The sequence below is a fragment of the Aotus nancymaae genome, unplaced genomic scaffold, assembly GCF_030222135.1.
Source record: "Aotus nancymaae isolate 86718 unplaced genomic scaffold, 86718_ANA_hifiasm-v0.15.2.pri h1tg000016l, whole genome shotgun sequence".
NCBI classification, from domain to species: domain Eukaryota; kingdom Metazoa; phylum Chordata; class Mammalia; order Primates; family Aotidae; genus Aotus; species Aotus nancymaae.
The window spans coordinates 16,132,957-16,158,644 of record NW_026988428.1 but is presented as its reverse complement, the minus strand read 5'-3'; the positions used below and the strand labels follow the sequence as shown (position 1 = coordinate 16,158,644).

The 25,688-nt window shown below is 31.7% G+C and overlaps 1 protein-coding gene across 1 annotated transcript; it reads left to right on the top strand.

The window, feature by feature from the left end:
* The first annotated feature begins 224 nt into the window (after positions 1-224).
* ALX1 (ALX homeobox 1) lies at positions 225-21,591 on the top strand. Its single transcript, XM_012442024.2, has 4 exons — positions 225-572; positions 3,500-3,804; positions 6,710-6,838; positions 20,881-21,591. The coding sequence occupies exons 1-4, from the start codon at positions 347-349 to the stop codon at positions 21,199-21,201; spliced, it is 981 nt and encodes a 326-aa protein (XP_012297447.1). The 5' UTR covers positions 225-346; the 3' UTR covers positions 21,202-21,591.
* Positions 21,592-25,688: the final 4,097 nt, after the last annotated feature.

Below are 25,688 nucleotides of genomic sequence, written 5' to 3'. Positions count from 1 at the left end.
TCCTAGGCCTGGACGCGCCCTGCCTCGGTAAGTGGGGAAAATGGGGGTGGGGTGGGGGCGGAGGGGGGACCCGGGGTGGAGTTAGTCGCCTGCCTATTTTCATATTCATTAGAACTGGGAGGTTGCCCGAGGAACCCAGCTGAGTTTCAAGATATAAAAGCAACTTCGGGTGCTCCCTTTCCAGCCGGGACGTATTAAAGGGCCCGGAGCGGGGCAGCTCCCGGCGCCGCAGCGCTTGCTTTCCCTTCCCTCCTCTCTGGCCCTCCCTCCTCCCGCCCACTGGCTCCCTCCCCCAGCGCTCTCCAGCTTCTGCGCCCCAGGAGCTACGCGACAGCCTTCCAGGATTATGGAGTTTCTGAGCGAGAAATTTGCCCTCAAGAGCCCTCCGAGTAAAAACAGTGACTTTTACATGGGCGCAGGAGGTCCACTGGAGCACGTTATGGAGACGCTGGACAATGAGTCCTTTTACAGCAAAGCGTCTGCAAGCAAATGCGTGCAGGCCTTCGGACCCCTGCCCCGCGCCGAGCATCACGTGCGCTTGGAGAGGACCTCGCCCTGTCAGGACAGCAGCGGTGAGTCCCTAGCGCCCCAGCCCCACCCGCCACAGCTTCTTCCGCAATCCGAAATGCGGGATCGGTCAGATCCGGCAGCGAGGGAGGAAGAGGAAAAGTGGGAGCGAGGGAGTTGGAGGGTGGAGGAGGAAGACAGTGGAAGGGTGCCCGCTCTGTGAAGCGGTGTTACCGCCGCAGCAGCCTTTGGGGGCGGGGGGCGGAGGGAGGGACAGATCCGGCACCGGGTTGCCTCCGAGCGATTCTTCTTTCGCTGTAGGGTCTGGTCGCCTAGGGATCCCTGAGTCCCTCTGTAATACTGGCTCCTGGAGTAAACTGATAGGGCGCTAAATAGAGCATAATTGAGTCAAGACAGAACGCTTCCTCTGCGAGCCCGCCTCGCCGTCAGGGCGGGAGGAACTGAAATCGATCACAGCTCGTTAGAGTACGTCACTGTCGTCACGAGTCAGAAAAACAAACAAAACAATAAAGAAAACCCTTTGAGCTCCTTTAGGTAAAAGCTAATCTTTATAATTTTCCAAGACGTGGCGATGTTTTTTCAACGTTGGAGGATCCCTAGATTTCTAGCGTGTGTGAATTTGTAATTTCTGCTTCTTTGCGTTTGCAATACAACACGCGTTAAATTTTTGTTACAGACCGAAGCACTTTAAATAGCTTTGGGCAAAGCATCTCTGCTCTAATCACTCATTCCCAGATTCTACGTTTTCTGTTTTTATGACTTCACATTAAAAGTCAGCTAAGGAGTCTTCGGAATGCTTCTGGGTGAAATCTTCAACTTTGAATGTATCTCCAAGTCAAAGTGTTATCAAAACAAACCATCTATCTTTTCTATCTTGTAACCTAATACGAACCTATTATTTTAGAACGCGACAGCTAAAGCACGTTTACAATTCCAAGAGATTTTTTCCTTATCATTGTATATATTCCACAGTTAAGCTATAAAGGGCGGGTTGCTTTAAAATAACAAACGAATTAAGTGTGAAATATTTACAACAAGCCCCCTGCCCCCTATTTTATGGAGATTCAAAATCTGACAAGACACTGGCTTGTAGAGGCTCATTTTCTAAATATTTTGAACACAAGTTTTTTTTTTTTTTAAATCTCATATTTAATTAATTTCATTTAACGCACCAAATAACTTTTGACTAAGGGTAAGTCAAAAATAAAGGCGCAAATGATAGAAAAAATAATCAGCTAAGTCGTTTCAGTCATTTATTTAGAAAGATGCGAGTAAATACTTTTTATTATTCTTACACTGAGTTGTCGGTTTTCTGGCTGCGTTTCAGACCTGGTATCTGTGTTTGTGGAATTCTTAGCTGCATGTGTAAAGTTATTTGAATTGACAGGTCTTTCTTTAATGATTTTGCAATGTCTTGTATTCACTCTGGATGGACCTGATCATAATATTTTATTTTAAATAGTCGGGAATCCGAAATAAGAGACATAGGTCGATTTTTGATGCGTTATCAACTTTTAACGAATATCACACGATTAAGATGCTTTATAACAGAGAAGATGAACATAGGCAGCCATCCACTTAATTTAGGAGAGATCCTGTCTTTCTCTTGAGATGCCTTTAGCCTCGCCACTGCTTCCCCTCCCCCATCCCTAATTGCTGCAGTTCCCGATTTAACTTTGCCCAAGGAGACAAAACCGTATTGTTAATCAGTCACGGCTCTTCCTTATACTTAGTTCAACATCACATCTTCCTTTGCATGAAAACCATTCATTTTTAAAAATTGTTATATATTGAAAACTTATAGTTGTATATATTTATGGGGTACAAAGTAATGTTACTTTTTTTAATACAATGTGGAATGATTAAATTAAGTTAATTAACTTGGCCATCACCTCAAATATTTGACATTTTTTGTAACGGGAACATTTTTGAGAGTTACTCCGTTAGTGACATTGAAATGCACAGTATTCAGTTATTAGCTATTTAAGTTATATGCTCATTAAAGTTGAATATATTTGGATAACAATGAAAATAATTGTTAAAATGCATTATGGTGATAATTTTAAAAAAGAAACAAATGAAAAGAAGTATGATCATCTATTGGAAATTATTATTCTGGCCGGATTGATTTTACTTTTTAAAAAGTGCTTCCCATTTCATGATATGCCGCCATTGCATTTGTGGGTGTGTGGCATTATATGATATATTTTTGTTTTATATCATACTGCAAGCATGCAATCAAATCTGAAGAAAATCACTGAAATTAAACATCCCTTAACAGAATGCTAGATGCCGTCTTCCGTAATGTTTTAATAGCTGTTTTAATTTATGTGCTTCAACAGAGAAAAAAGTAAAACTTTCAAGCCTAAAACATATTTCACGAGCTAAGCAGAAATATGAATTTTTTAAAAAACCTATATAAGTTTTTAGGTAAAAAACGCTGGTTAAATCTAATTTCCTATAGAAAGCCTTTTCAGCATTTGACATGAAATTTATTTTGTCAATTTAGTAGATCACTTTTTGAAGAAAAAATGTAAATACAGACAAGGATATAAACTTGAAATATTCAAAGTTTAGTGGAAATAATACCACATCTTAAGTCTATCATCAGTACATTTTATGTGGAGGGGGACAATAACTTTTGGATATCAGTGCAAAGGTATTATTTAATCTTAAATGATTTTCCTGAGCCATATTAGTAGCTTGATTTTATCTACTGTGAATAAATATTTGACATTAAATTTGCTTCAGTTTTCAAAAATCATGAACACTTAGGATTTTTCGTGAAACACCTAGATTATCTTTTAATTTGAGTACATTAATTTAGATTAAAAAATACCTGCATTAATATATAAATCCTGTAAAATAGTCCAATTTCTTGAAACTCTCAATTACTTCTACTTACTGATTTAATTGAGATGTGTTTCACAATCCTGAGAACTGTTGTTTTTTTTTTCCCCTCTGAGTGCAGTGAACTATGGGATCACTAAAGTAGAAGGACAGCCCCTTCACACCGAACTGAATAGAGCTATGGACAACTGTAACAGTCTCCGAATGTCTCCCGTGAAAGGGATGCAAGAGAAGGGAGAGCTGGATGAACTTGGGGATAAATGTGACAGCAATGTATCCAGCAGTAAGAAGCGAAGACACCGAACCACCTTTACCAGTTTGCAGCTAGAGGAACTTGAGAAGGTCTTTCAGAAAACTCATTACCCGGATGTATATGTCAGAGAACAGCTTGCTCTGAGGACAGAGCTCACTGAGGCCAGGGTCCAGGTAGGAGCCAAACAGATGCCTTGATGGATGGGGTAGGAAAATACATGGTGTTAGAATAATTAAATAAGTACATTTTGCCACAAAGAAACAAACTGATTCCCTAGCTCAAGACGAGGAACAGTGTAATATATATATGAATGTATGTCCACTAAAATTATTGTTTTAATTGCAAAGGTTTTGACAACTCACATAAAATGTAAATAAAAGAACACTTGAGTTATTACATAGACATAAAAATTAACAATCATTCAAACATAATGTGATCATATATCTCTGATTTTTAAAAAGCAGTTTTTAATGGGTGAAAAACAGAATCATGCTGATTTTGTAATTGATATATTTATTTTTTTTTCTGTTTTAGTAGCCACTGAGATTCTTTTTTAAGTTACATATCATGTATTTGTAAATTATTTGTATAGTAGGCCATACATCTATAATTTTACTAAGGTTGGAGGCATAATAAAAGGAAAAAAAGAAACAATCCCACAAACTCCCAATTGTTATGTATACCATTAAATGTTTTCACTATGGATAATTTTTTAAAAAATCAAATAGTTCATTTACATTTTCTAGTTCTAATAGTTGTCAGTATGTGCTATTCCATTATAATTTTTAAAGTCTAGATATATTATATGAATTTTGCATAGGCAATAAAAGTAATGACTTTGAAGTAAATTTTTGCATACACACTCAATTATGTTCATTAAATATATTCTATTTATTAAATTGGATGATCCAATATGCTTAATTAAAAAAAATAGTTTGAAAAAGAAAAATTATACCAGGTAAAATTTTACCTTTTAGGAGTACTTTATTTTGACTACATTCGATATTCTAGTAAAAATATAAACTATATTTTACTAGTTTCCGAGTAATAAGAAAGAGTTTAAAATGCAACAATAATTGAGGATAATGGCCTTTGTCTTTGTGTGTGTTTTGACTCCTCTATGAAAGTGTTGATTTTTTGCAATTCCCATAAACTGCTAAAATGGAGAAATGAATAAAATAGTGAAAATTTTTATTCTAAATCAAGTAACAGTATTTCTTCTTATGATTAAGCCATTGTAAGGCTCTTACATCATTAGAGACAACATCTGGTGGTGCACGTATAACAAGGAGCAGATTTTTACTTGAGTTTGTGGAAGTAAATGGTTATTTTATCTCAGTTCAGGAAGTAAATATGTAGAAAGTTCATGCTAACAAAGAATTTTAGAATTGTCAAGTATTAACACCCAACCTGTATGTTTGAGATTTTTTCTTTGTCTATATTTAAATTAGTTATACTTGTAACTATAGACAAATATGTTTGCACACAGAATGATCAACTGTACAAAATGCATCTTTTCCCTTTAATATTTACTAAGTCTTGATTAATTTTTGTCTAAGAACATGCACAGAGAGCCAACCTGAACTTAATTTACTCAGGTCATTTTCTTTCCTGCTTTGCATGTAAGAGTGGTAATTGGTACCCATTTTAAGGAAATTGTCAAGGTCTTTTTGTCAATTGTTTTGTTGTTGATGTCTTTAAGCCTTGGGCATAATGGATAATATGCATTTATCAGCAATGTACTATAACTATAATGAACATGTAGCTCTCTGGCTTACTTTAATTGCTGAAAACTCTTCAAAGTGCCATGTTAAATTTGTAATGTGTACTTAAAAATTAAACTCAGTATTAATATGTTGCCCTAATTGTGAAGGTAGAGATATACAGATTAGAATTGAGTATGAAAAACAGTGAAAATTTCAAGTAAACTTCAACAAAAGGCTTTTACAACTTGCATTTTTAATATTTGATTCCTAGCTTTTTTCTTAAACATTTTATGTTCTGAACATAGTTTCGTGAAAACTAAAGAAATTCCCAAAAGCTACTCCTATAGTGTTCACTTAAAAATATCAAAGTATACATATTGAATATAACCTTCTGCATCTCCCTTTAATATTAAAATGAAGATCTTGGAGCATTACAAGTAAGAATTAATGAATATCCCACCTGCTGAGGAAGATGGTTCTTATGATAAATACTTCTAATACGTAATTAGAGGAATTGTGGAAGATAGCTTAGTGACTTGGTAATGGCCACACTAACTGATAGACTTGACACTTGATTCTATCTGCCCTATTTATTTTATTATTTCCATTAGCTGTGCTTTAAATTAGAGAAATTATGTAAAAATACCTGAGCATTTTCATAAGGGAAAGTAAGTGGCATAATGTATGTAATAAGCACATTCATGTATTTTAAAACCATAATTCAACTTTAGATGATTCAATTTCACCTATAATTCTTGTCATACTTATTACAATATGTAATCTCATCTTTTTTCCTATTTCTAGATAATAATGATGTTCCTGCTGCTGCCATATATTTAGATATAATCTTTATGATTAAATTTTTAAAAGATTATGTAGTTATGAGCGCAATCCAGAAGAGCCTTCCCTTTTTTGATATATTTTAAGGATAATTTTTTAATAGACTCAGATATTAATTTCCTTATAGATTGGCCAGGTTTATGTTATGGTATATACATCTTCCAGACTTGCAGCATTCTCTGAAAGGAGGTGTATCCATGACAATGTGGAGATATAAGGAGTATTCAAGATCAGATCATCTAATTTCTTTTTGTTTTCCCTAAATGAGAAAACCGAGGCTCATACATATCAGATGTATTTGCCAAAAGTCTCCTACCTCTTTTTATTAAATTATTTTGCCTCATGGGCATATCACTTACCACACCAAAATACAAGAAAAACTAAAAGCTGTATATCCTTTTCTAACATATATTCCTTTTTAAGTGTTTTTTTTTTTTACCGGGTTTACCTTTCTGGTTTCATGTCTTTTACAATCACATTTGCTTTACCAAATATTCCTTAGCTGAAATTCTACTTTTCATTAAATAATTAGGTTTGGTTTCAAAATCGAAGGGCCAAGTGGAGAAAAAGGGAACGTTATGGCCAAATACAACAAGCAAAAAGCCATTTTGCTGCCACCTATGATATATCAGTTTTGCCAAGGACTGACAGCTACCCACAGGTATGGTAAACTATACAGAATGTTGATCAAGAATAGTAGATTTGGTTTGTATATTCTTAAAAGGGTTAGCATAGGCTTTATTATATCTAATATAATAGGAATGAAAATTTAACCTCCAGAAAACATGCTTCACGTTTGCTAAGTTTTCATTTTGCTAAATTATTTATATTCTTACAGCTTTCTTTTAGAGTCATTCATTAAAAAATATTTCAAAGTTTTTTTTTCTTTTGAATTTTGTTGTATATTGCAACAAATGAAATAGCATCATTTAATGATACAGGTCTTTTAATTATTCTACATTCTAATTATTCAGACTTTCTTCCTTTGTTAACTTTTAAAAATACTGAAAATAGAGTGTTGCCTGGCATGCAATCTCTGTGGATATTGTTTTATGAACTAGACTAAAACCTGAAGCCAAATGTGGCCTAAGTTTAAGACCTTAACTCCACTTAAAAAATGTGTCTGTTTTTCTATTTTTTTTTTTTTTAGATTTCAAATTGCTTGTTCTCTCAAGGTCCACATTTGGTCCTCTATGACTTAAAACAGAGATAGAATTAGTACCAGACATAATTGTAAAAATGAATAATAGATAAGAAACAGCTTCCCTTTATAATGGGTGTTCTCTTACATCATTTCAAAAAGTGTTCAAAATTCTTTTCCTTTTCATTTTTCCTTTTCCGTAGAGACTGTGTATATATTTCTTTTTCATGCTTTGTAATGTATGTAAATGTTCTGTCTTTCTAATTTATTTTATATTACTTTTTCCTAATACTCAATAATGACATTCAGAACAGTATTTGATACATGATAAAGAACACCTGTGTTATAAGGACCAAGCTATGAATTATTTTGTTATTTATTATTTAATGATATGCATTGTAAGAGACCACTGGGAAAACACATATGAAACATATGTACTGGAGAAATACCTTGATAGTTCAGTAACTAGATGATCTGAACCCCAAAACTGAATATTCATTTTCTTCACCTGTAAATTTATACCCTGTGAGTACAAATTCAGTCTTTTAATGTTGTTCTTTCCTTGTGTTCTTACGCCTTTTATGATTCTTAAAAACCAATTTTGGAAACATCACTCCTCCAGATAAATCTTCCAAATTCATTAATGTAATATTATATGTTAAATGAAAAAAATGTCTTAGAGATCACCTCGCTCAGCTCCTTCATTTAAAAAGTTATGAAGACAGGCTCAATTGAGTTAAGGAATTGGTTTGTGATCATACAAGTGGTTTCCTACGCAACAGATTATAAAGGTTTGCTACATCTAAACCTTTACCCAACAGTTTACTAGAAGACTATTGTTCTGCATGCCTTTTGAATAAATGCCCCCTATCTCTCTGTCATAGCAAGAATCTTGTTTCTCTTTTAAAATTTATCTTAAACAGGTTACTTTAAGTTTTCTTCTATTTAAAAGCATGAGGATACCTCTGGCTACTTATCATCATAGGGCTAGTGAAAATTTGTTTGCCAAATATTTTTGAGGGCCGTAGTTGAGTTAATTTGAATGCCTTTTCTTTCTAAACGAATTCTGTAAGAATGTTTTCCCTCTAGGCTGCAAGCTCCATGAGGACAGGGACTACAGTGCCTTCATGGTTATTAACACTACTGCTACCCCTTACTGTTTATCTGGGCACTGTTCTAAGCAGATTACATAGATTATCTCATTTAATCCTCACAACAACCTTACGTGGCATGTGTTATTAATTATCTCCATTGCTCAAATGAGAAAGAGGTAAGCTGAAGTCCTGATTTGACCAGAGACAATTGGTTCCCACTTGCAAGATTATAACCTGACAATAGACTGTCTCTCCCAGGAATATATTTAATGATACCAAAGGAGCATAAGGCTGGAGCTGCATTATTTCAAATCTGTGGTGTAGTTTGGTGGAGCCACAACCAGTGAAATAACAATAAAAATATAGTTGAGATGGAGTATAGTTCATATCATTTTGAACTACTTGTCTGTGGTGACTTTAGACATAATAAAGTAACAAATTATGAACTCTTCACATGGATTTTAAACAGTCTTACTAAGTATATTCCATAACGCTTAACTATGACTATTTTCTCGTGTGCATCTTATTCTTCCAGACTTCATTTCTTTCCCTTCAAATGCCATTTCTGTCTGTTTTCTACTTTTCTGTCCCTGCATGTTGGTGTTTTGACTCTTGTTTCTTCTTTGATGTATGATAATACATTCAGAATAGGGCCTAGCACAGATTAAGACCTGTATAAAGGATGAAGCATTCAGAATAGGGCCTAGCACCTATTCTGATTTAAAACTATACAGTTTTGAGACCAGTATAAAGGCTTAATATGGCTCAATGTACTCTGACTAACCATCTCTTTTTCCTGAGATTATCTTGACATTATGTTATTGCACCTCAAAACTTTATATATTACCAATTAAAAGAACGAGGTAACCTAGACACTAAAGGAGAAAAGGACATGGTATACCAAATTATATATTTGATAATCTTTTTCACTCCAATGGGAAATTAATTTAAAAAATTTCCACTCACAAATCATAGGAATCTTACACTAATTATTCCTTGTAATTTGTGTACATTGGCTATACCACCTGATAATTTGAATGGAGAACATATGTTGGAATTATTTTAATAGTGCCGATCATGATTAATAATAAAAATTAATACCATGAAATCTGTAGTACTTTCTTGTATTGGTAAATCATTTAATGTTTGGTTACCAAAATTTCAAAAATTAAGTGGCTGCAACTCCGCACTAAATAATAAATAAATAAAGCCAGGGGGAGTTTTTATTTTAACTTAAATATATGCATGAGACTTTTTTAGTTTGTTTGAAAAAATAACTGTGCCAAGATAATGTCTCCAAAGAGTTGGCCTAAAGGAAATACTTTTTATCATGGGGCTTAAAAATAGGATCTTATAATGGGAGAAATAGAAACAGAAGTGGAATCTAATAACTCAGTCCAATAAGACATTGGATTTGGTGACTGTTACTAATTACAGAAAAAAATATTAATTTCAGAAAAGTTGGAAACTAGAAAATGTTAGAGGCAGGACAGAAATAAAGAATTATCAATTTGGAAGGAAAGAAAAAACCTTCATAGAAATACATGAAAAACAGAGATAATTTAGAAAATGATCTCCTCAAACCTGCTTATTGTATGTTTATTTCTATGTAGTAATTAATACTTTCTAAGATGTTCTAATAATACTTTGATATCAACTGGTCTTCATTTTATTATAGTAACAACAGTTGTAACAATAAAAATAATTACTAATAATTGGGGGCATATTTAAAGCCACACACTGTGCTTCCTTCTTGCATCCATTAACTTGTTTAATTTAAGCTCCGGTTTTCTGAGCTCAGGAACCCAGAGACCTTTATGCAACATTATCTCTTTAATTCATCATTGAACAGTGAAATAAGTCAACTTGGACCCTAAAATATCACATCATTTTTGGAAAGCAAAAATGCTTCTGTTTGTAAATTTATAAACATTTAAAAAGCCTAAACACCTCACTGACTGTTTTAAGATTTTTTTCTTAAGCTTGCTTATCTTTCACCGCAAACAAACAAATAAGAAAGTGAGAGATGTGATGTTAATAGTAACATATTTTAAGGTAACATATTTTGATCAACTGACAGTAGTATCTTTTTTTTACATTCTTTATTTTGGCTCAAGATATCAGTTGGTGTTTGGCAATGCTATGATTTAGCTAAATTAATCTGTTCATTTTTCCTCAAGAGGTGACATTTTGAAAGCAGTCTCCTTGCTTAAGATGAGTCTGCTTCCTCTATTTTGAATTTCCCTACCTCACCTAAGCAGTATTTACTCCATGAAACCTCTGGAATCTGCCATGCATCTGCACGTCACTTTCTCACAGACATTTTGGTGGCTTGTATTAAAAGTCTGATTTCCCATTTACAGTGTAAAATATTTAAAAGATGACCCAGTTAGTAGTTACCTTTGTATCACCAAAGGTGCTTTGCTATGAATTAAGCAAATTACATAGACATTGGATAGCTGTAATAGTACAGATTCACTTCAATATATTAACATATTAAGTAGTATATCATAAACATAATCAATTCTCAATAAAACAGATAGTTTCTGAATTTCTGTTCTTAACCAGCTTTGTGATGTAAGCAATTAACTTTTCCTCAGTTTCTTTCTCTGTTAGAAAGAATAGGCTAGAATGATTTTGCAGACCCTTTACAGCAACTTTTGTTCCAAATTTATTTGCATTTCAAAACAAATACATGCTATACATCGTTGCGGGCATCAGGGACATATGAATGACCTAGACAAAATTCCCTGCTTTGTAGAAAGACTACAAACTAGGTAATACTTATACTACATTTGCAAATGTTTCTTGGTGCAAACTAGGCCCAAGAAACCGTACATCTAAATAATTTTGGCCTTAAATTTAAAAAGTAAGCAAAGCTCTATTAATATTAGATTTTTAACTTGTTTCTAATATAGCAAATCCAAAGCATTTTAAAAATAATTATTTTAGTGAAAAAAAATTTTATCTTAAGATATAAGTATTTTCTAGAGAATTATAATGAGCCTTCATTTCTTACAAGGAACTTCACATTTTCATGTTCCTATGTTTGGATTACATGAGTGCTGAAATCATTTACTAGATACGTAACTTTAAGTAACAACTTTAACTTGATCTTCGGATTCTTTATTTGTAAAATGGAAGTATTGTTCGTGCTAGTGTTTGTGGCGTGGATAGTGTAGATGATGAAGATGATGATGTTTTTTCTGTTATTGTGAAGACTAAATCAATTTCTGAATAGGAAAGCCCCCTGTTTATAGACTACAGAGGTGAATCCTGGGATTTGAAGAGGGCCAGGGGTTAACATCAATGACTATGGGATTCCTAGTCAGGGAGATGTGGGTTCAAATTTTGGCTTTTCAGCTCAATAGCTTTTAGACCTTTGGCAAATGAATTAACCATGAGGAGCAGTTCTTTTCATTTATAAAATGGGGGTGAAAGCTCACATGCTGTTTGTGAATGTTAAACAAAATTTTTTATGCAAATTACGGCATTGCCTAGTACAAAAGAGAACTTAATAAGTAGTAGGAATTCTATCATTTCCATTAGTCATTATTAATTTTGTTCTAAAGTACCTGCCTCTCCAGATGGCTAAATTACTTGTTATCTTATGTTGTAGCACTTAAGCTAATCCATTCTGTGAGTAAATTTACTATTTAGGGATCTAGGGAAATATTAAATTCAGTTAAATATACTTTCCTTTTTAAATTGAAAACCAAATATGGTAACTTCAGAAAAGTTTAAGTATATTTTCAATTCATCAGAATTATTTTCTTATAAAGTAAATATTTTCATCACAGATTTCAGAAAAATAATTGAAGTGTTTTTCCCACCAAAATTTTGAATGAGGTTTCACTGAGTATTGTGAAGTGAAAACCATCACTAAATCTATGCTTACCAAATGTACCATGGAATCCACACAGTATCTTGCTTTCTGTTGCACTATTGAAGACTTCATAAATATATGCCACTTAGAATTTGAACATACCAAGAGGTAGATTCAAGTTATACGTAACTTGTAGTCATTTTGATAATTTAATACATAGATTAAAGGTGTAAAACATTTTAGTTTAACACATTCTATTTTAAATATTGTAATTATAGTAGTTTCCATATAATATATTGTAGACATATTGCTTATGTACCATTCTTTTATCAGTAGTTTCTATATTAATCTTAATGGTTATCTTAACTTAAGCTAAATAAGTAACATAGAACTAGTACCCTTCAACGCTGTGGTTTACAATTAAAAGGCATATGTAGCAATTTTTACCTTTGGAGAAAGTATAACTTTATCACTATAATTTCTATTTTTTCGCAAATATTTGAAGTAACCAAATAAAAATCTTTTTAAAATATTAACAACATAGCAGTAATTAATACATGGTATAATGAATGCTTTTACATCCATGAAACAACAAATGCAATGGTCATACAGTGATACAGTGAAAATTCTTGTATGGCTTACAACCAAAATGTTACCATCATTTTCAAGAAATAGTATTGATATTGCACAATTTGTCATTGATTATAAACACAAACATTTAAAGTCATAGAAGAAATATAATGATAATCTACCTTATTAAAATATAGTTTTTGCAATGAGTAAATATGCTGATTTAATTAAATTTATATACAGTTTAAATATATGTAAAATCATTATATATGTATGTGTGTGTGTGTGTGTGTGTGTATACATATATATATTTAAAGTTATGTGTAGCATGAGACAAATTTTCTCAGTATCCATTAGGTGAAGTTATAGCTAGCTACAGTGAATTGTTTTCTTAATTTTTATTCTGTTGAAATATTCCAATTTTAATGAAATGAAATTCATTTAATGAAAAGAAATTTTAATAAAATGAGACACTTAATTTTTATTATAATTTTAATTCATTTTTATTTTGTTGAGGATACAAAAACTTTAAAAAGGCAAAGGATATCATCCAAAAGAAGCAAACTGCATTCATATCAATTACGAAAATAATTACACCTGTTCTTTTGAAAATGTAATATTCTAATGTGATTGTATACAATAAATTAAAAACATTTTTTTATAAGTATTTTTTATTTTATGAAGAAAGTAAATCAGTAAGTTGAATAGATAACCAAATAAATAAGAAAAAATTAAAAATAAATGTTGTTGAGTGCCAGTGTTAGCTTATACATATAAAAATCTCACAAGAAGATGGAGAAATAACAGGCAGAAAATTAAACCATCAAAGCTGAAGCAGTCTATGAGCACAGACCTGTGGTTTAAAATCTGCAGTTTATACTATTATTGTTAGTGTGAAATTTGTGGTATTCTTTAATCCAGAATTATATGCATGCCATGTTTATGAAGTTTCATGTGTCTATGGATTTTCTTATTTATTCTAAATCATGGACATTAAATAGGTAAACTTTCGTACAAACTCACAGGTGATTTTTAAAATCACAAAAGTAAAATTTTGACATTGTAGTTAATACAAATAGGAGATGAGTAAAATCAATAGCTTTACTCAAGATTTTAAAAATAAATTCAAAGTTCATATATGGCTCTAAACAAGATGTCTAAAATTTAAAATATTCTATGCAAATCAATCTATTTGCATATTTTATTCATGTTCTAAGCTATTTATGCATAAAAGCTTAATTTACAAACTTACATTTTTATCTTTGTTTTTTGTATTGTGGATTTTCTTTCAGTAGGATAATTTCATCTCTAAAAATGAATCAGATATTGATGAATCAGCAATAGCTGTTATGCATGTATTAAATACATGAAAGATAATGTGACAAATGTTTGGAAAATCCTCCATATGATAATTACTGCTTGATAGTAATAAAACAGCAAAGGCTAGGTGTTACCATTTTATTTCCTCCTTAAATGAGTTGATTTCAAAACTTTCATTTTAAATCAATCGTGAGAGTTTCTACAAATCTTTTCTTTAAAAATCACTTAATGTGAAATTGAAGAATGCAGCCAACACCAAAGAAAAATTTTCTTAATGTTGTGTCTTAGACTTGGAGCATTTTTCAAATATTATTTGAATAATGAAAAATGTAAACACATTTATATGATGTTATGCTGAAAATTTATAGACATTAACATTTCTTATGAAGCTTTGTGCTTTTAATTTTTGTACTACAAATAGACATACACATTTATTTTTCTGTTAAGCAGTTTTCCTCTTAAATTATCAGTCTCATATGGGTGCTATATTTAATGGTGATTTTTTTTTAAATGGAAAAGGCTCTCTTTCTTGTACCAAGTCTCTGTATACATTTCTAAGATGGAATTTTACTAAAAAATAAAAGTAACAATTAGTATTTAGTATAGGAACTGTTTCTGATGAATAAATGATATCTAATCACTTTAGTTTAATAATAATATATATTGAAAAAGTACTTTTAGAATTTTTGAAATCTCAATTGACTCATCAAAATCTAAATATTTTACATATCATCTTAAAACATTTTTTGGTGAAAATTAGGCCTAATGAGTAGATACTGATGAAATTGTACCATCACTTTTACCTTAGGGAGTACCTAAAAAATACTCAGATTGCTCTTTTCATTGCTTAATTAATTCAAGTTGGGATTTTTCTTTTTTTTTTTTTTAGGGTAGACAGAGTCTTAGTGTGTGTTAGTCACTGGTGACAAATTTAGTATTTAAAGATTCACTTATACTCTTTCTCCCTGCCAGCAACTTACTGATGTAGTAAATAGAAGAGTTAATGGGATCCTAAAGTTAGCCGACAGCTAAAAATATCTGCATGTTTCTAAGCATATAATTCTTATTAATATTTTGTCATGTAAATGTTAAAGGAAGGGGCATACTATTGAATTTCATAATAGTCTCTTTAAAGATTGATCATTTTTTGCAGAAATCAGTGTTCTCATTTTTAAGAGTATAATAAATTCAATTACATAGTGATACTGTACTAATACATTTTTATAGTAAGTATTGAATCATATACGGAAAAGTTGATAAATGTAAACATTGTGACAAAAAGGAAAACCCAAATCATTTTTTAGATTTTAATGTAGAGAGATAGTACTATAACATCATCACAAGTAACTTTGTGAATCTGTCTTTTAAAGTACCCTCTAACTCTCACAGGAAAGTTCGTGAGCATATGATGCAAGAATTGTGTGAGTGTGCACATGGAATGTGTGTGTGTGTGCATGTGTGTTTGTGTTTATGCAAGTAAATATGATGGATGTTGCTGGCCAGAGGGAGGAGCAGTCTATGTATAGATGAGAAGTAGAGTTAAATAAACTTAGTTTAGTAGAAAAATATTACTTAATTAGTTGTTTTGGAGATGCTTTAAAATTAAGGGAAGATTCTTATATATTTTCATGTTTAATATTTCTATTAAATTTGATAGTGTTGTTTCTTCTAAACAGCACTAATATTGACTATAAAATGCTATCATGAAACTAACTGATTTTTTTTTGTTACACCGTGCTATTTTACAATTAAGGCAAAAACTAACAAACTCACTTTTCTTTGAAAAGGCCATTTTAGAAAAATATATTAAAAAGTGCTCACTATATAAAATCAGTAAATGTTATAGAAATACAAACCAAGGTTAGAACAATAAAATCTACTTTGTAGTTGTGATTACAAAGAATATATTCATATCAAGGTTCTAAGGTAAATGAAATAAATACTTTTGTATCCATAATCTACTGTAGTATTTGAATTTATTACAAGTATATATCTATAGTAAAGAACTCTTAGTATTTATGTTTATATTAATACATATTTATGTATTTTCCCTTCTCCTTCCTCTCTACTGCTTTTAATTCCTTGGAAGAAAAATGAAATTTAATAAATTAGGCTTCAGTTTGGAATAAATATGACAAAAATAAAACTTTTCTCTAAAATTCCAAAGTCATGGGATAATTAAGTGTTAACTTTTATTTGGTTGGAAAAACATGAAGGGGCAAATGTTCAAAGTGAAATGCAGTAAGTCTGCTGAACTTCCATTCATGCTAATGGGAGGCAGTTGGCTACGTTCCCTGGACAGTGCTTTGAACACACCCCTAAAATTAAAAAAAAAAAAAGTTTCAGAGCACATTAAAACATGAAATGTTTTTAGATTATCCACTCTTTTAAAAACACAACAAAGAAAAGAAATGTAAAGGCAGCCAATCTTTTTTTTCTTTCTAAAAAACACATCTGTAAGAAGGATATGGGAATTATTTGTTTCTGGTTTTAAAGCCCTTGAATATTAGACAGAGGCCTACAGCAGCACCCTAAAATTATATGGTTCCAGGTGTTGTCATTGTAATATCTATGAAATAGTTCAAAATAAGAGTGGTTATCCGATTTAGGAAAAAACATATATTTTTTAATTCCAAAATTAATTTTAGACCAATATAATTTTTCCATTAATGAATCAGAGTGTGATTTTGATGGGCTTCCCAGTTCACAAAAAAGTAATATGCACTTCTAGATAATGTGCACATGGATTTATAGATTCCAGGATGTAGTTTAAACATTACTGCCCATATGAGAATATTTTGGTGGAGGGATGGAGGAACAGATGAGTCCAGCTTAACAGCACTATAGACAACCATAATCTCAAATAACATTATTATTGTTTAATCAAATCTAGATAGCCTAGAACAAAAATGTTATGTGCCAGTTTTTTCCTACAGCGATCAGAAGATATGCAACATATGCTATTCTGGTGTAGATGCCATGTGTTGATAGGGGTGAAGGGTATTGATATCCTCAAACATATCCAGAAGAACATGACCAGAATGATACAGCATTGAGAAACCAAGTCATATGAGGAATGGTTAAAAGCACTGGAGATGTTTACCTGGAGAAAAAAAGACTTGGGGATTGTGTCATCATTGCCTGATGACATTTTAAGATTTTAACATGTAAGAAAGATGATATTTACTTTGCATCATTATAGGGAACATAAATAGCAACCATAGGTAGAGGTAAAGGGATGTAACGGCTTACTTTTACAGAACTCTCCAAAGGAATGGAATGATGTTTTTAAACAGGTGAGCTTCTTGTCACAAGAGGTAAACAAAATTGATGTACAAGGAGTTTTTCATTTGGAAGGAAGTTGCACTCCAGTAGTGTTTCCTAATTTCAGTTGATTTTCAGAATTCCATGTGTGTATTATTATTACCATGATTTTAATACAGATCCCCTGAACCATACTAAATGAAACAGAGTCTCCAAGAATATGTATCTGTGGTGGAGAATCAGTGTTTAATAGAAGATAAAAATAAAGAACTTCCCAGGTAAATGCAGTTAGCAAGATCTAGGAATGTAATTTTCATGATTTCTGTTAAGATTTTTGAATATAGTGATTTGGGAGTTCATATAATGAAACAAAAATTTTGATATATTAATACAAATTGTCCATAAAATTTTGATATAACTGCAAGATGGATCAGTCCATATTTTTCAAGCACTTAATAAATTTGTTTTAAGGACTTACCATGTACTGTGTTAGCCCTGAGGATGACAAAACAGTTGTGAGAAATAATTGTGGGTTTTTCCTTCAGAGAGTAGAGACTATGAACCTCCACAAAGTAGGGATCATGAGTAGATAAATAAGTAATTTCAACTGATAAAACTAGTCAGTATTACAGCATTTCTAAGATTTCCTAGGTTGAGAGATTTGACCTCCACCATTGGAGTAATGCAATCTTGGGTGATGTTCTTCAACTCTATTCTATAGTATTACCTACCGTCCTCAAAATGGGGATAGCAAAAGAACAGGCTGGCTGTTTAGTGTATTGAAACAATTAAAATTGATCATAATGTATTTAACATAATGTATTTAACATAATGCCTGACACGTGGTAATTAATTGATAACCATTGGCTATCATGAACATGGTCTTGGGCCTCATGATCAAATGTTGAAACATCCAGAGGGCATGCTTCAGAGAAGTAAAATCACAGTTTACTGAGGATACTATTTTTTATAATTTTCATTTAAACAAATTTACAATGTGGAAAGCAACAATGTTTCTAAAGTCAAATAAAGATATGTTAAAAATTTTAAAAAGGAAAGATCAGTGGTGGGGCTGGGGGGGAGGAAGAAATAGACATTTTAAAAACAGGATATATCAGTAAAAATGTGTGAGAGCATCTCTACCCGTGGGAATAAAAGACAGAAAAACATGTCTATATGTTAGAAATTCTTTCATCAAAAGTAATGCATTTAACTTGGTTTATCATTCCAGATAAGAAGTTTTGATCAAAGCAAAATTTGCTTATGTCATGTACTCTACAGAATATTTTTCAATTTATAGATAGATTTGTGTTAATTATGTTAGACAATATTTTCCTAATTAATATTCATAGGTTACTTGCCTTGCCTTTACCTTTCTGACATTAGCTTTTTTACCTAGTTGGTGAATATATCTCTGTGCATTAGGAATATAAATGAATTATTTTAATCAAAAAAAATCAAGCAACTTTGTGTATAAATCAAGTAATTCCTTAACAAATAAAATACAATCTTTCTCTTTCATTATCTTGTCTTCCTTTTCTTTTTTCAAATAAGCAAGCAAAGTTCACTTTCATTTCTGAAAGCTCTTATGTCAGACATGTGACTGTGGTTTTTGCCGAGTAGCACAATGTGTGATTGAATGTCAGAGGAAAATCACGCAAAGTTAGAAGAGGTAGTTTGACAGAGTAATGACAAACTCTCTTGTTGGTTTGTGGTACGTAACTAAGCAATCACTGGTACCGATCACTACGTTTTGGCTATAATGGAATACATATAGTAGAAGGAGCCAGAATTAGAACATAGCCTGAGACAATTTAAGCATTAACAAAATATGCAAATCATATAGATATATATTTAGATATAGATATGTAGATCTCTCTGACTCTTTGTCTCTCTTCATATGTATATATTTAACAAGTTTAAAGCAGCTTATACATATATTTATATAAGGAATTATTTTTTAAGGCAATACAGATATATGAGCACCTAGACAATCAGTGAAACCCCACCTGAAGGTTGAAATTACTTATTAAGGATTTTCTCTTATACTTTGAAACGGGTTAATCAGTCTTTTCTTGACTGACAGAGTACCTTTTTTACCAGTGTTATCCAGAAAATTTACTTTTTGCTATTAAATGAAAATTAGTTGTCATAGAAAGTACAATTCAAGCATGGATATTGTAAGACTACACCAGACACTATATGTAGGAGCCTAGAATCTTTATGTAAAAACAAATATAGGAAAATATATGTGTCCTACTCATTGATGATTCTACTCTTACAATCATGATTTAAAAAGATGAGAAAGCCAGATATGATTAACATGTGTATTGCTGCTATGTTCTAGTCAAAATATATTATAATAATGTTGCTAAAAGCATTCAATTTTATTTCATCTTCAAAGGCCTGCATCATAGTATTACTATCCCATGCAACAATTTCTTTTTCATTTTTCTTCAGTTCCTGTCATTTGTCATGATTTTCTCTGAACTTCCCAGTAATGTCTGTGGTTACTGTTTTTGTTTTAATAGCTTCCATATTGATTGAGATATGTCCTACTTAAAATTCATATTATATAAGTTCTACTTCATGCTTCTTTTATATGCTAGTAACTTTAGATAAATTTGTACTTGTTGTTAATATTCCATTGAATTATTTTCTGCGGAGATTTAATAAAATGAAATGTGAATATCTTGGGTATGAATGATAATGCCAATTTTATTATATAGGAGTACTCTATAATGTACGAGTAACTGCATTATACTCATCTGATATTTTTGCTAAATAGTTGCATATCTTTCTCAGTTATGATTCCATTATTTGGTAATGGCCTATATTTTAAAGTTCTAACTTTGTTTTACATATCACATGTCTGTTTGGAATTCATTATATGATATATAAATCATAGAGTAAATTTTTAAAATATGTATATTTACATATTTTGTAATTTCCAGATTCTCAGAGCTCTTCAAGATGATAGGACACAAAAAGCAATTGGAGGGAAAACACTTTTCAGAATGGGTTTGGTCAAAAATATCTTTGCAGAACAGTCTATTGTCAGCAATGCTTTCCAACAAAAATTGTGACACCAAGAGCTCATCTTAGAATTAAAAAAAAAAAATGCATTGGTGTCATTTTGTTTATAAAGACAAAACCTATCTTTAAACTTAAAACCAGATTTTAAACTACTCCAGATTCATTTTTAAAATTGTGACTGTAAAAATAATACTTTTTTTTATAGGAGATAGACATGTTTCAGAGTATGTTTTGTGGCCAAGAATGTGGGATTGGTTGCTCTATTTCAGTTTAACAAACTAGAAGGATCTCTCAAATGATTATTTTTCAGTCATTGTTGAATGTAATTACAGACCACCCAACAGGAACAAACAATGAGTAGTTAACCAAATTTAGTAAATATAACTTAACAAACGTAAGAGAACAAACGTGAGAACATGTAAATGTAATATTTGTTGTTTTATATATTCCAGATTCAGAACAATTTGTGGGCAGGAAATGCAAGTGGTGGTTCTGTGGTTACTTCATGCATGTTACCACGTGACACTTCCTCCTGTATGACACCTTATTCTCACTCGCCTCGGACAGATTCCAGTTACACAGGGTTTTCAAACCACCAGAACCAGTTCAGCCACGTGCCCCTCAACAATTTTTTCACTGACTCTCTTCTTACTGGGGCAACCAATGGACATGCATTTGAAACAAAGCCAGAGTTTGAAAGGAGGTCTTCCAGTATCGCAGTTCTTCGAATGAAAGCTAAGGAGCACACTGCCAATATTTCATGGGCCATGTAACATACAGTACTCTTTTATTTTTCTTTTAATGGCAAAGTTAAACATTCTTATTTCTCATATTTAAAAGATACCACAATAAGCTGCTGTGTGTGGAATTGCTAAAGGTCAAGATATTCAGTGAGACCAGCTTAAATGAATAGTTGTTATTTAACATTAAAATCTAAGAATGAACCTCTGAAAAGACTAAATAGGTTTACCATGTGCCCAACTCCACAAACTGTTTTAGTAGTAAGATTTTCTTTTTCTATTGTACAAGTCAATGAAATATGATCATGCAACTTATTAAAGAATAAATGTGTTAAACAAATTCTTCTGTTATAGATTGATTTATGTTACTTCTGTATAACAAGAAATCCCTTGTAAAATAATACCTGATAAAGAAGGAAATGCACTGGGGAAAATGTCAAGATGCCAAAGCTGTCAGGTAAATATTGAATCAGGGTGTTTCGGGGAGTTAACTGCTCTCTCTCTTTCTCTCTATTTCTCTCTCTCTCTCTCACTCCAAAGAGCAGTGGGCATAAACTCTATTGCTGAGAATTTATTTTCAAGCCTCATTTTTATTTTTGTTTTTGCCTTTTGACATTTTAGTGAATTTCCACTCTGTTAAAAAAGAGGTCTTTTAAAATAACCAATATTTGCATGAGATATTTGGGCATAGTTTCCTGAAGCCACATGCCTAAAGGTGATAACTAAAATACTCTAGTGTGATTGAAAATATAGACATGGGAGCAGACTTTATAAATGCCATTTTTACAATGAAGGAGCCCGCATAGATTCAATTACTTAATCATCACAAACAAGAAAAAGTTTACAAATCTTGCTGTTGATTTTAAACTAAGATTGTGTTGATTAAAATGTGCACATAAACAGCTAATTAATACTGCACTGAAAGTTACATTTTCTGTTAAAGCATCAGTGAATTGGAATTTATATTCATTTTGTGCGTATGTGCATGCTCACATGCATGTGTGTTTGTTTCTTGACATATTATGCCTTAAGCATTTTTTGCTACTGTGGTTTTTGCATAGAGAATTAAAATGTCAGAAACCATTCTAAAATTTCTGGTGGAAAAGAAGAGAAGAAAAATACATTGCATCTGGAAAATTGCTAACCCCTTTGATTTACTTCTCCTCCCTTTACTCTGTCACATTCCAAGCTTTTTCATATGAGTGAAATGTCAACCTCCTTGAAAGATTCTTAAGTTCATAAAGGCAAAGTAAATTAATTAAAATGAAGATGACTTCCATGGCTTGGATTAGAGCTGGATCTGCTCTTTGTAGTCTCTTAGAATCTTCTCGTAGTTCCTACATACTTTAGGGATAGGCTTGGAAGCTCTAATGGCTAAAGGAGCAGAATAAATAAATTTTAAAATTAAATTAAAAAAAATACTTAAATCCAATGTCTCTTCTTAGTGGGAAAATATTTATGGCAATTAAAAATCTTTTGTAATAACATTTTAAATCAAGCAGATGATAGAAATGAGTGATGTCCTGAACAACCATTCTCTGACTTCATAATTCTTTATTCTTTATTACTTTTGTGTTCTCTCTTTTTAATTTTGTTCCTAAAGGAAACTTGTTCAACTTTGGCTGTGAGAATTATGCTTACATGCAAAAGCTTTTGTTAAAAGACTATTTAGGCAGCTGTTAAATATCCTTCCTGGTTTTAGAAGAGAATGAATTATTTTCATATATATTCATATATGTGGTTAGTAGGAATTTGTGAACTAAAACTGAAAAGTAAAATCTAAGATTTTCTTTTCAAAAATTTTGCAAATTAATAGTGTTCATTTTCATTTTCTTCTGCTATAATTTAAATTTTAGTATCACTTGGCTAGTACCATATATTCCTCAAATGAGAGACAGAAGTCATATATCAAGTTTGAATTTCATTTTCTTCCTTAGTTTTTCTACCGTTTTTCTCCTCATATTTAATGAAGTAATAATTAGTTGGAGCTTCTATAACTATTTTTTCAATTAAACATCTTTTTACTTTAGGGTTTGCATCTATGATTCTCTGTATAAATATGATTAAATTCACATGTTTTAAAAACATAGTAGTGGAAGGACTATTTGGAATAATAAAATAAGTAATAGAACCATCTTTCTTGTCCTTTATGAGTTCACAGTCTTCCTGGACAAACACATGCCTGGAGTTCTTACCATTAGCCATGCCTCAGATTGTATGATGCCAGTAAGAATTTCATGAATTTTTCTGTGTTAGCATTCCAACTCCTTTTTTATTCAGTGAATTTTTTATTATGTATTCAAGTTGCCAAAAATACAAAAAATGAACTTTTGATATAATATGATAAAATGAACATAAAACTAAGTATATAAAATGAACTTCCTGAATTTTCTCTTGCTCTTTCTGAATTTAAGTTTCATATACTAGAATTCATATTGACATTGTATACTTTTCTTTAGAGAAAAAACTAAGGAGCATTTTGTTTACTTTTATTTGGACTCATTATTGATAGTATTATTGGGAGTTTTGGTACATTAAGTAATTTGAGCCACATGGACATGTGTTCCCATGACTATTTCATCTCCTATTTGCCCCTTCCACACATTTTCCTTCCACACATAATTTAAAAGATGCATCTTGTACTCTTTTTCTTGAGCAATGTGGTTGAGCCTTCAACTTCATGATAAGAGATAAATTTATGGGAGAATTAGGTAAGGTTGCAGTTTCTTAAGGATAAAATGAAATTTAAGAAGTGGTTTACACATTTTTGAAAGTGTCTCATTTATATTTTATGAATATGAAATAGTATTTTCCTTTTATGTAAGAGCTTATGAAAGTAGAAAAATAAAGTCACTGCAGTCTTTGCCCTCACTCTTGACAACATATCTCAGAGGAATAACAATTGTGTAACCTATATAAACCTTGAGGAAACTAGTGAAATTGTGTGTGTAAATTATGGGAATGTATTAGTTTCATTGTTTTATCTGACAGTTTATTTCACCTTCAAGGAAGGGATAAGAGGCAGACCATTGGACTTAATATAGTTCTTCTCAAGATAATATGCAATTGTTTTCTTTTTGTATCTTTACTTTCTTCTCTCAAATACCTTTGGACTTAAAACAGTTCTTCTCAAGATGATATGTCATTGTTTTCTTTTTGTATTTTTAATTTCTCACCCCAGACACTGGGTACTTGTTGTGATTGCCATGGTATAATTCACAAATCACCTCCATCTCTTTATGTAATGCTGTTATGTATATAATGCTACAGTTTTAGTTAACCAGCAGCTTAAAAAATGCCTTGGATGACATAAGCAGTGAAAAGATCAATTACAGTGTTTATATAAGCTCTTTGAAAATTTAAATTTTCTAAATTTATCAGTGGCTCTTCTGTCTTTCAACATTTAATTCAGATAGTATTCTATACAATAATTATGTTAGCTATATTTGGTATTAAAATAATTGTCACTTATGCTACCAAATATTTTAGGAGAAAGATTGAAATGATCTTATTTTTAAAATTCCAAATGGTGCTGACCTCTCTTTTCTCTGATTAGAATACAAAAATATATCTTTATTATTTAATGCATAATTGCTCTCTTTAACCCATTTTTACTTTAAGAAATTAAGCGTTTAAAATTTCAAAAGATATTATTTCTTTATAGCAATTCGTATCTTGCATTGACTAAGAAGTATGACTGTTTGCAAGAGAATCTATTTGTTAAAGTGGCATATTAAGTAATATTCTAATTCTCAGCCTCTATGTCCTATTATATATATTTTATATATGCCAGGTAGTAAATAATTTCACTGGCGGTCAAAATGCAAATGAAGTCATAAATAAAGTGCCCAGTAGTACAGCCCCATTTATGGCCCAAACCCTCAAAAATGATTAAATATGATATTTTATAGCACATAATAAATGCTGAAAGAGGATTTTTTTGTTTCAATAATTCTCTTTATATAAACCTATTGTCATTAGTCCTGGAAATGTACTACAAGAAGGTGAACAATGCTTCAAGACAGAAACTAGCTAATTCTTCCCTTTTACTGAATAAAACAGTAAAGAGCTGAAAGAAGCCCTTTTAGTACCTTTTTATTCTTAGAATTGTGTACCACTATGTGTTTTCCATGTCCAAAGGGAAAGAAATAATTTCGCTTGAAAATTTCACTATAACACTATTTTATGGTATGTCTTTGATTTTTTTAAAAAAGAAACATTACATGCTAAAATATTTTCATGTGTCTTCACATAGTATATGCTTGCAATATTTATTTTATCTGTTTACCTTGAGGTATCCTTTAAAGGCTTAAGAGAATAATCCGGTACAATTTTTAGAATTGTCAAAACATGACAGCTTTTCAGTAGGAAAAAAAAGGAGTCTCCTATAACCTATTTACACAGTCTGGTTGGGTTCATAACTTAGTGGGTGGTAAACAGGAGAGGATCCCTCTCTGGATATAATTTAGAGTTTCCATGAACTGAGATGGAAAATAATCAAAAGTTTATTTTCACTAATA

Bases quoted from the DNA above. Each gene is read 5' to 3' on its own strand.
- ALX1 (XM_012442024.2), top strand. From the start codon at position 347: ATGGAGTTTCTGAGCGAGAAATTTGCCCTCAAGAGCCCTCCGAGTAAA. The intron at 573-3,499 runs GTGAGTCCCTAG...CTCTGAGTGCAG, and splicing joins GCCCTGTCAGGACAGCAGCG to TGAACTATGGGATCACTAAA. The intron at 3,805-6,709 runs GTAGGAGCCAAA...TTAAATAATTAG, and splicing joins TCACTGAGGCCAGGGTCCAG to GTTTGGTTTCAAAATCGAAG.